Below are 11,380 nucleotides of genomic sequence, written 5' to 3' on the forward strand. Positions count from 1 at the left end.
GGGACGCGAACCGCGGTCGACCACGTGGGAGTCCAGCGACATAGCCATTACGCTAACTGCTGGTTCCCATCAGCTTTTTCATAATATGCCTTCTCCTTGAACCTTTTGGAAGACCACTCACCATTACAAGGTCAAGAGGACGGGGGAGGGAAAAGGTGAGGATTAGGTCATGAAATGCCTTCGCATGCCCTACTAAAGGGCATGTACTTTGTCCTGTAGGCATAGGGAGCTATCACAGTGTTTTGAAGCACAAGAATAATCCAATTGACATTTTAGAATGATAACTCTGGTGGAGGTGAGAAGTGTACAAGAAGAAGAGAACGGTAAGGCCAACTTTCTTTACCAAAGAAAAGGAGACAAGTGAGGAAGTATCATAATAGTCCTGGGAGAGGTGTAAGGACCTACTTGGTTAAGGTTGGGATTTCCATTCGTAGAATTTAGTATTTGAGATGATGAGTTATTAGGTCTTTGGGAAAGTCATGACATATTTTTCTATGCAAAAATGCATCATGACTTCTCCAATGACCCAATATTTAACTCACAGATTTTAATTTTTATCCCAGTAAGATTTCTTATAGTAATATGTGGAGCATAAATCACATTTCCTGTTTCTTATATTAAGTGAAAGGCAATATAATCCAATTCCCCTTTGAGCTTTTCAAGTATCTTTGAAGAAAAGATAAAGATTGAGAAAGTTACCTGCAGAATACATATAGCCAAATGGTGTTTCTCACTGCGGTGTTTGTGGGAAGAGTATGTTGAGAAAGAATTATCAATGGATTTGTGGGTGAAGTTTTACAGTTAGACTAGCACGAGAGGCTTTTTTCTTATATTTCCACAGGCAGACCAATGTTGATGGTGATCCTTTCCCCCTGTTCTGTTTCACATTTTACCTCGGGAATAATTATGCTGCTAATGGGTGCTATTACAGAGTGCTGCAGTGTGCCAGATACCATCCTAGTACCTCATGTGTATTGTCTCTTTCTCCCATAACAGCACTGCTAAGATGTGATAAAATACCCATTTTACAAATGAGAAAATTGAGATCCGGAGAGGTAAAATGATAAAGCCACTAGGTATTAAAATTGGGACTAAAACCTAGGTTTATTTCACTCTAATCTTACACTTAAGTGTCACAGGCCCCAGGCAGTAAGCCTTTTCATTTTTTCCCACACTGCTAGTCCAATTAATTTTCCCTACCCTCCCATACCAATTTATACTTAGAATAATACACTAAAATATTGGTTCCAGGCCAACTAGTAACAATTGTATTTTTGGAATTATCTCCTAGACTACCGTTAATCTTCAATAAATATTAATCAAAATGAGCCGAGAAGCTTTAGGAGCTAAAAAGGAAGACATTCTAAAATGGCTAATTTGAGTTCTTGAAAGTATGCTTTTACCGTTTAAATGCTTTTTCTTGGACTTGTTATTAATGGTATTTTGGGTTTTAAGTGACCAGCCACTTGAGCTCATGACTTATAATTTCATTTTATCAAATAAAACCATCATCATTAGCTTCGATGAAAATAAGTTCAGTAGTGCTGTTTATTTCCCAGGCCCTGGACTATCTCCTGTGGGCCAGTATATGCATGGAGTCCTCGGTCCCACTCCTGTCCATCCGGTACTTGACATGGAGAGCTACTCTTTACACTGCAGTCTGTCAGTGCTACTACGACTGCCAAGCTGGTATTCATGGGGAGGTATGTTCCTTTTGAAAAAAGAATTATTTATTTAATTTTAATGTTTATTACTATGATTTAATTTACTATAGGGCACATGTGTTTACCAGAGAGAGAGAGAGAGAGAGAGAGAGAGAAGGAGAGAGAGAAGGAGAGAGAGAAGGAGAGAGAGAGAGAGAGAGAAAGCAAGCTGCCAGATCTGGGACTCAGACAGCAGTTGGTCATGTGGGAATCCAGCACCTTAACCATCACACCATCTGCTAGCCTCACCCCCTTTTAAAAAGCTTTTATTTATTTCCTTTTTTTTTTTTTTTCTTTTTTTTCAGAGAGATTTTTGCTGTAGAGTGCATAGGCTCACAGAGAGACAGAGAGGTAGAAAGTGAGAAATCACCCAGGGAGAATGGCCATGCCGCAATCCCTTCTCCATTCTCCTCTTGGGATTTTAGGTATGCACACACATGTGCCCAACATGAGTTTAAGCTGCCCAGGTCCAGGGCTTGAACTACAGTCAACTATGTGGGAGTTCAGCAGCGTAACCATTCTGCCATCTGTTGGTACCAACATTTATTTATTTAATTCTTCTGAGAGAGAGAGGTAGACAGAAAGAGAGAGAGAGCACCTCTGACAAAGTGTTCACACTTCCTCGTCTCAGTCACCCCAGATCATCAGCTCTAGTGTGTGCCCACATACTGAGGGAGGTCCTGGTACACAAATCCAGGACCATGCTCACGCGGGTCCAGTTACACTACCGCTGTGCCACTTCCTAGGTTTGGTATATTTCCTGTTAATTCTGACGATCCGATAATAATTACATGTTTATGGCATAAACAGTGATGTTTTGATATATGCATATGTATTTTTTTTTGGAGAGGCTTTCGATGTAGGGCACGTGCGCTCGCCAGACAGACAGAGAGAGACATAGAGACAGAAAGTGAGAAATCACCCCCCAGGGAGGATGGTCATGCCGCAATCCCTTCTCCTCCATTCTCCTCTCAGGATCTTGGGCACGCACGCACACGCGCCCAGCGTGAGTTTTAAGCCACCGGGTCCGGGACCCAAACCGCGGTCAACTATGTGGGAGTCCAGCGAAATAGCCGTTATGCTAACTGCTGGTTCCGATATATGTGTATATTGTAGAGTTATTATATCGAACTAAATAATGTATCCGTCACGTCACACAGTTACTATATATATATATATATTTTGTAGAGACAGTATTTATAAGTGACTCTTTTAGGTCCATCCCTGTAGTTTTGTCTGGATTTTCTTTGCCTCTAACTAACATTTAATGCACTATTTCTTGTTTTTCCTCTTTTCCTGCACATCTTTTAGACTGAATACTTGAAATATAACGTCACATGGCAGGGCTTTTATTGGCCTGTGAAGTATCTCTGTAGAAATGAAAAGATATCCTCACTACAGTACATGGCACCTGGCTTGGTTGGTGGAGGAGGCCTTGGTCTGAATTAGAAATAAGCACCCCTTTCTTTGAGCTCCCACATCCCTACACCAGGGTACATGGCTTGGTAAATGGAGTACAAGTTAGATTTCAGCATTAACTCAACAGCTTGACTGGGAAGTCTTATGCAAGATACAGCTTATAAGTTACACCTGTTCAAGTATCTGTTTATATCCTGCTCACAACCATAATTAAATCATCTGTCCAGTTAATGGTTTCTTTGAGTGTAGTTTAAAAAAAAATACGTTATGACATTTTCGATGACCTAATAATTCCAAAGGGTTGGATGATAGTGACCCATAGGCGGAGGGAATAGCCTAATTCAACCCTTGTGGAATACTTTTGTGGTTCAGTAAAATAAATAATTATTTATTTTATTCCAGAAACTACTTACCATTTATGCAGTTAACTTCAGTGTACTAGTGGTGGCATAGTTTGTTCTTAGCCACTAAAATGATCAGGGAATGGAATATTTATGTAGTTTTGGTATTTTTTCTTTTTGGAAATTTAAACCTTCCACATATATTAATATTGTGGTTGGTCTAGAAACATTTTCCTTAAAATTATAAATTTTGAATGAAATATTTCAAAGAAATGGTAAAATAAATGACATGAACTCTTATTGCTTAACTCTTTAACTCCTTCGAACCTTCTTGTTATTATCTATAGAATTATACTAATGGTGGGGACCAGTAGGTGGCATGGTAGTTAAGGCTCTGGACACTCCCACATGGCTGACCACGGTTCAAATCCTGGACCTGGTGGCTTGCTTTCTCACTTCTCCCCCTTCTCTCTCTCTGTGTGTCTCTCTCTGTTCAAATTAAAATAAATGAATAAATAAAATTAAATAAATAATTCTTCAAAGAATTATACTAATGGTGATATCATTAAATAAACAAGCCTGACCTTCTTTCTTTCATCATTTCCTCAGATATTAAGTGCTTCCAATATGTACAGGAGTATAGGAGACACAAAAATAAGTAAGATCCTATAAGGACTTCATAATTTTGTGGACAATATAAACAGTTGAGTAGATAATACAGTATGTTACAGCAGGAAGGTTAGGATTTATTTTTTAAATTATTTATTTTTTTTATTTTATTTGTTATTGTTATTTTCTAATTTGACTGGTGAGGGAAAGGACAAGTGAGAAAGCAAGCCACCAGGTCCAGGCCTTGGACCCTGGTCAAAGTGGTCCTTTGTGGAAATCTAGCACCTTAAGCATTGTACCACCTGCTAGCCCCTGGAAGGTCAGAATTTGAGAAGAGTATCTGAGCATCTGAGGACAGGTGTATATGCACACATACGTACATGCACTCAGAGCCAAAGAAGTGATAATCTGTATAAAGTTACTGCTTAGCCCATATTTGGGCATTCTTGACTTTTTTGAATTTTAGAGTTCATAAAGTTAGCGTAGTTGACAGATTATTAACTTTAAATCTACAGTTTTATGGTACTTACAGAAAATAATAGAATGACTAGCTCCCATGTTATAAGCAGTCAGCATTAGCTTAGAGTTTAATTCATAGATTAAATCAAGTGTCTAGTAGAACAAAACATACTGTCTATCCATTTTTAATCTCTATGTTTTAACTTACTATAAATTAATTTTAATTGCATGTAGGCATTTGCTCGGCGTGCTTTAGCTAAAATTGATGAATTAAGGCAACTGGAATTAATGAGTTCCTCACGATCACAGGAAGAATCCAGAAGATATTATAGAGAGGCCACGATAAAGGTATAAAAATTTGATGAAATTAAATAAATTTACAGCATTATATAGTTGATTAAGTACTTAATATTTGCAGTTGAGAAGTGCCTCCATTGTTATCTCATATATAATTCTTTTTGAGGCAGATGGCGGTGATGATCTTCAAAAGAGGAGTATTTGAATCTAGAAGGAAAAACAAAGCTTTCTTTAGACCAAAGATAAGAGTCAACCTAAGGGAAGTACAAAGTGTAAGTCTAAGAACATCTTTACTTAAAATCTTTTGCAGTAGGTTTGTGTTATACCTCCATATATTTAAATTTTAGTTACTGCATACTAAATCCTGCCCCCAGTTCTCTGCACCAGTGGACAGAGAGAGAAGAATGCTTTCCAGTTTGGACATGGCCTTACTTCAGCCCTTCTCGAAGCTTTCATGCGTTAGCGTAACCCCATTTGTACAACTTTGAAGGATAAGAAACTGCATTAGGAGCCTGGGAAAGATTTGAATGAACAGGCTCTTGCAGACGAGCAGGCCTCTGAGTAGTTCTGCACAGGTCTTGTCTTTGCTCAGTGTTAGTGAGTTTTGGGGCTAGGGAAGAGATGGAGGCCCTTTTGGTCATCAGCTTGAAGGCTTACCTTTGGGAGTATTCAAGAGCTAGTTCATAGTTGCTACAATAGTAGCAACCAACAGTCCCCATGCCTCAGGTGGCTTAAGACAACCATTCATTTCCCACTAGAGTCATATGTTGTTATACTTTTCAGGGTGTTTTGCTTATGAAAGCTGCTCAGGGCAAGGCACAGGAGAAGAGATAAGAGAGGCATAAAAGATCTTTGGAGGATCTCACGTGGGCTATGATGCTCAGCATGGAAACAGCATGTCTCTTCTCCCATATTTTAACTAGCCACGCAACTCTTCTATCCACAAGCATATTTGACAAACAGAACTAAGGATTGTCACAGGGAAGTGAGAGGGACCGAGTTATGCCTTGTGAGATCCTCTGCTGTCTTGGCCTTCCTGCCCTGTTGCTTTTCTTATTGTTTCTCCCCCTGCCTTTCTGAATCTCAGTATCTTTCAAGGCCTGGTTCTATTTCTCCTTGAGCTTTCCTGACTGAGATGGCTATAAACTTTCTTTTGTGCCTTTCTGAATGGGAACTGAAAAATGAAAATAAGGGAGAAGAGGATGAAAGGATTCTGACAGAAGAGATGCAGAATCTCAGAACCTGAAGGCATTTAGAAATCATCAGATCTGAGTTCTTTGCTATTACAGATGGGGAACTTGAAATTCTCAGTATTTAAGTTACTGGCTCCAGGCCATAAAGCCAGCTGCTGGTAGAATTGGAACTTGACCTGTCCTTCTAACTCCAAGCTTTCTCACTACTCCGATGACTGCGGCTCCATTTTCTTTGAAGTTCTTACTACATTGTAGAGTAATTTTTAAATACTTCTTTTAAATAGATGGTGATTTTCAAATGTGAATAATATTTGGACGTGATAGCTTTCACATTTTGTGTGACTATATCAATTACTGGCAACACATTTTATGTGTTGCTTTGCTTTGCTTGCTTGCTTTCTCTTTCTTCCTCCCTCCCTTCTTCCCTCCTCTCTCTCTTCCCTCCTCTCTTTCTTTCTTTCTTTCTTTCTTTCTTTCTTTCTTTCTTTCTTTCTTTCTTTCTTTCTTTCTTTCTTTCTTTCTTTCTTTCTTCTCTCTCTATAGGGTGCATGTGCTTGCCAGAGAGAAAGGAAGTGAGAAATCATCACCACCCTCAGCAGGGATGTCCATGCTGCAATCTCTTTTCCTTCATTCTCCTCTCAAGACTTTGGGCACGCATGCACATGCACCTGGTGTGATTTCCAAGCTGCTGTGTCTGGGACTCCAGCCACAGAGTTGGCCATGTGGGATCCAGTCCCTTAACCTCCATGCCACCTATTGGGCCTGTACTGCTTTTAAATTATATCCCTTACTAACCAACAGTATATAATTAGAGGGAATAGTAATTTGCCAGATTGTAGGCTGTTCTTTGGATGAGTTGTTGAATGCTACATCTGGGATGACTGAGTAGTAATATAGTATATTTTTAAGAGAACAGGAGATGATTTGCTTTCTCACTAGCATTTTTTTTTCCTCTGAAAAACCAAATTAAGGAACCAGCAGTTAGTGTAATTGCTATGTCCCTGGACTCCCATGTAGTCAACCACGGTTCGAGTCCCAGACCTGGTGGCTTAAAACTCATGCTGGGTGCATGTGCCAAGATCCTGAGAGGAGAAAGGAGGAGAAGGGATTGTGGTGTGGCCATCCCTCCTGGGGGGTGATTTCTCGCTTTCTGTCTCTCTGTCTTTCTCTGTCTGTTATTATTATTATTATTATTATTATTAATTTGCCAGAGAGTATGTGCAACTCATTGGAGAAAGACAGGAGGAGAGAGAGAAGACCATGTGTCACCTTATGGAGCAAGGTCACACCACAATCCCTTTTCTCCCACTTCTCCCTTCTTGCAGGATTTTGGGTATACATGCACAGGTGCCTGGCATGTCTTTCAAGCAGTTGACCATGTGGGATCCAGCTGCCTTAACCACCAAGCCACAAGCTGACACTCATGGGTAGTTTTTACAAAGAATATTTAATATACTATTTCAAAATTATTTTATTTAACTTTGTTTATTTATTTGCTTTTAAAAATTTGACCAGAGAGGGCCATAGAGAACATGGAGGAAGAGAGGGTGAGAATGGGATGGAAGAGGAGACTGAGAACTTCAAGACAAACTGACAGGTCCAGGACTCAAACTGCAGTCAGCCATGTGGGAGTCCAGTGCCCTTAATCACCATGCCACCTGCTGGCCCTAACATACCATTTTTGTAATGCCATATTATATTACCTTGATATATTTTTAGAAAGTTCTGTTTTCTATGTATGAAATAATTTTATTATGTTTCTACAAAATAAAGTGATTTCAATATATATGAAACATATTTTCTAAACATTTCTGAGTTTGTAGATTAGTTTTTGCCATAGGGTGGGTACCATTATGCTCTGCAAATCAGTCTTTAGTGTATGTAAATAATTTTGACTTTCAAAAATTTATTTTAGGGTATTATTAATTCAGACTCCCATGATCTACCACTTAGTGACCTATTCAACAAATATTTTTTAAGCACTTGCTATGTGAAAAGATAGACAAAGATTACATTCTGGTGGAGAAATTACATAATAAATAAATAAGCAAAATAATTATAGCCTGTGATAACTATTAAGAAGGAAATAAGAGGAGGGTAGGATTTGAATGAGTTATATGAAAATCCCTTAGAATGTTTTTTGCACATAGTAGACCCTCATTAAATATTAGCTATTATCATTTATTTATTTTTTATTGGAGAGGTTTTTTTTTTTTTTTTTTTTTTTTTTTTTTTTTTTTTTTGGGAGGTTTTTTTTTTTTTTTTTGTTTTTTTTTTTTCTGCTATAGAGCACGTGCACTCGCCAGAAATACAGAGACAGGAGACAGAGAGACAAAAAGCAAGAAATCACCCTCCAAGGGGGATGGCCATGCCACAATCCCTTCTCCTCCATTTTCCTCTCAGGATCTTGGGCATGCACGCACACATGCCCGGTGTGAGTTTAAGTCACTGGATCCAGGACTCGAACCGCGGTCAACTACATGGGAGTCCAGCGACATAGCCATTATGCTAGCTGCTGGTCCCTATTTATTTTTTATTTATCCATGTGACAGTATAGTATTATGTGCTTATTGTGGCCTCAAGTATGACACAATTTAGAAAAGACTAACTAGCAGTCCTGGCTTTTTGAATGGCCTTAGAATAATGGGTAGGATTTGATTGGACAGAGAGGAGTGAGGAAAACATTCTAAGTAAAAAGACCAGAACTGGACCAGCAGGTGGCATGGTGGTTAAGGCCCTGGACACTCCCACATGGCCAACCATGGTTCGAGTCCTGCACTTGGTGGCTTGCTTTCTCTCTTTCTCTTTCTCTCTCTCTTTCAGTGTCTTGTGTCTCTCTCTGGTCAAATTAAGACAAATGAATGAATAAAGAAAATTAAATAATCAAAAAAAAAGAAAAGACCAGAGCATAATCAGAAGGTTACCCATGCACAGTTAGAGCAAGCAAAGTTGTAAGGGGATACTGAGAAATAGAGCTTGACTGAGCTAGGTGTATGACATTGGGAAATTAAAATACATCCATAGAGCAGATTTTATAGACACTGTAGTATTTAGAGGTAAACAGACTGTCATGTCATTCAGATTTTCGTCTACCTGACAATTTTTAAAAATTATTTAATTTAATTTATTCATTCATTTATCTTAACTTGACTAGAGAGTGACAGAAAGAGAGAGAAAGCCACCAGGTCTGGGACTCGAACCATGGTCGGCCATGTGGGAGTGTCCGTGTTCTTAATCCCCATGCCCCTGCTGGTCCCATCTACCTGACATTTTGAAAGATGGTATAATATATCTTGTGTAGTAGATGTACCATAATATGTCTAATATTTCATTACTATTATTTTAGTTTCCAGGTTTTTCACTGTTAAAAGTATAATGCAATCTCTATCTCAGGTATACTATTTTTAAGTTTCTTTTACTTCCTGTGGAAGAATTCAAGGCTTAATATTACTGAATCAAAGGATGCAAACACTTATTTTTCTTGACTTATTTTGCCTAGTTGATTTCAAAATGGTTACTCCTATTTTCAAGATGACAACCTGTGAGTAGCAATTTCACAAAAGGCTATTGTCATTTTGATATGTTTCTATAAACTCTTTTTGGTAATTTAGATTTTACAAAATGGCTTTTCATTTTAACTTTGTTCTTTGATCCAATTTTTCCCTTGTATTAATGTTTACTCTTTATATTTCCTTTATTTGATGGACTAGCTTTCACAATGTTTCACTATTTATCTACTAGAGATTTTAATTTTTAAAATATATTTGAATAAGCTCATTATTTTATAAGTATTAATATTTTGCTTGTCATACTTGACAGCTCATTGGTTTTCTTATTGCTTTAGCTTTAATTCTTTTTCATAGATCTATTAAATATTTATAAGAATTTATGTTTAAAATTTTTTACTTAGTATTCATCTACAGCTCTGATAAATATTTTATTCTACTTTATGCTGGGTTTTCTATGAAAATTTTAAACACAATTTTACTCTTTAATCCGTTTGGGTTTTATCATTTTGAATACTTGTAATTATTAGAAAGTTCACTTACCACTTTAAATACATATATTTAATGCTCTGTTTAAATTTACAATAAAAAAAATCTTAGAAGTAACCTTTACCTTTTTTGGAAGGAGAGAGGGCAGGGCATGAAATTCAAGTTTTATAGGGGTTTTTAACATATCAGTTGACTTACAGATTGAAAAGGCACAGATGCTAATAAGTAGCAAATCTGGTATGTAGAGTAAAACAGTCCAAAGCAATTTCAGTCCCAGCTTTGTTTTTTTGTTTTTCTAACTTTGTTTCAATGAGAAGGAAAAATAAAGGAATTACAGGAAATATGATGTCTTCTAGCTAGACAGAGATTCTAGAAAAGTCAGCTAAAGCTACTGCTCTTATTTCCTGGCATCTAAATGCAGAGAACAGCCCATCTGTCAGAGATAAGAATGAAGTGGGGGTAAGTCAGCTATAGGTCCTGGTACAAAGCACAGTGGCTAGCTTATTAATATACAGCTGATACCTCTTCCTTAGAGTGAACCATCACGACCAAAGTTATTCATATTATAAAATATCATTTCTAATTTAGACCTGAGGACCTTCTGCATTAGAATTTCCTGCAGTGCTTATTAAAAATATTCACCCAGACATTGGATTCTCTGGAGATTTGGTTTTGCATCTAAAAAGCACCCCTAAGTGATTCTTAAGCTACCGAAGTTTGAATGTCAGTTTCTTAAGGCTGTAATTAAGAAACTATAAAGCATATGGAGATTGATGCCAGCTTAATTAAAAAGACCATAATAAACAGCTTTCTTATCCTGGCTCAGAAACACAAACAGAGAGAAATAGCAACGTTTCTGATGTGTTGGCAGTAAGACATAAATTTTAAAGGAGTATAGAGTGACATTTCAAAAGATGGAAACCTTAAAAGTGGTCATCTCATTGTTGGACTGACCATTGTCTCTTTTAGCATAACTTACTTTTTTTTTTGCCTTATAATATCTTTAAAAAATAGACTGATTTTTTTTTTTTTTAATTCCAGTTGCCATGGCCACGTACCATCACAGAACGACTGTTAGAGGAAATGTTTGACAACACTGCATCCCAGTTTCTGGCTGTCTTGGAAGCTCTTTCTGATTCAAACAGGCGAATATTGCAAACTGGACCTGTTGTTACAGATGAAGTGGAAATACGTGATGTTGTCTCAGAACTCTTTATAGCAGGAAAAGACCTTTTAATAAGTAAATAAGATGTAAAAATATAAAATATTTTTTCTAGCTTGCTATCAGGTGCATGTGCTCACCAGACTGAGAGCGAGACAGAGAGAGAGAGAGAGAGAGAGAGAGAGAGAGAAAGAAAGTGAGC

The 11,380-nt window shown here is 37.7% G+C and overlaps 1 protein-coding gene across 1 annotated transcript in view; it reads left to right on the forward strand.

The window, feature by feature from the left end:
- Window positions 1-11,380, forward strand: part of CFAP54 (cilia and flagella associated protein 54) — a 347,206-nt gene that overhangs the window by 32,556 nt on the left and 303,270 nt on the right. The window contains exons 6-9 of the mRNA XM_014590242.1: window positions 1,560-1,703; window positions 4,766-4,879; window positions 4,999-5,100; window positions 11,058-11,256. Of these exons, the coding sequence (XP_014445728.1) occupies window positions 1,560-1,703; window positions 4,766-4,879; window positions 4,999-5,100; window positions 11,058-11,256 (559 nt within the window). The remainder of the gene's footprint in view (window positions 1-1,559; window positions 1,704-4,765; window positions 4,880-4,998; window positions 5,101-11,057; window positions 11,257-11,380) is intronic.

Source organism: Tupaia chinensis, unplaced genomic scaffold (genome assembly GCF_000334495.1).
Source record: "Tupaia chinensis unplaced genomic scaffold, TupChi_1.0 Scaffold000423_1, whole genome shotgun sequence".
In the NCBI taxonomy this organism is placed as follows: Eukaryota; Metazoa; Chordata; class Mammalia; order Scandentia; family Tupaiidae; genus Tupaia; species Tupaia belangeri.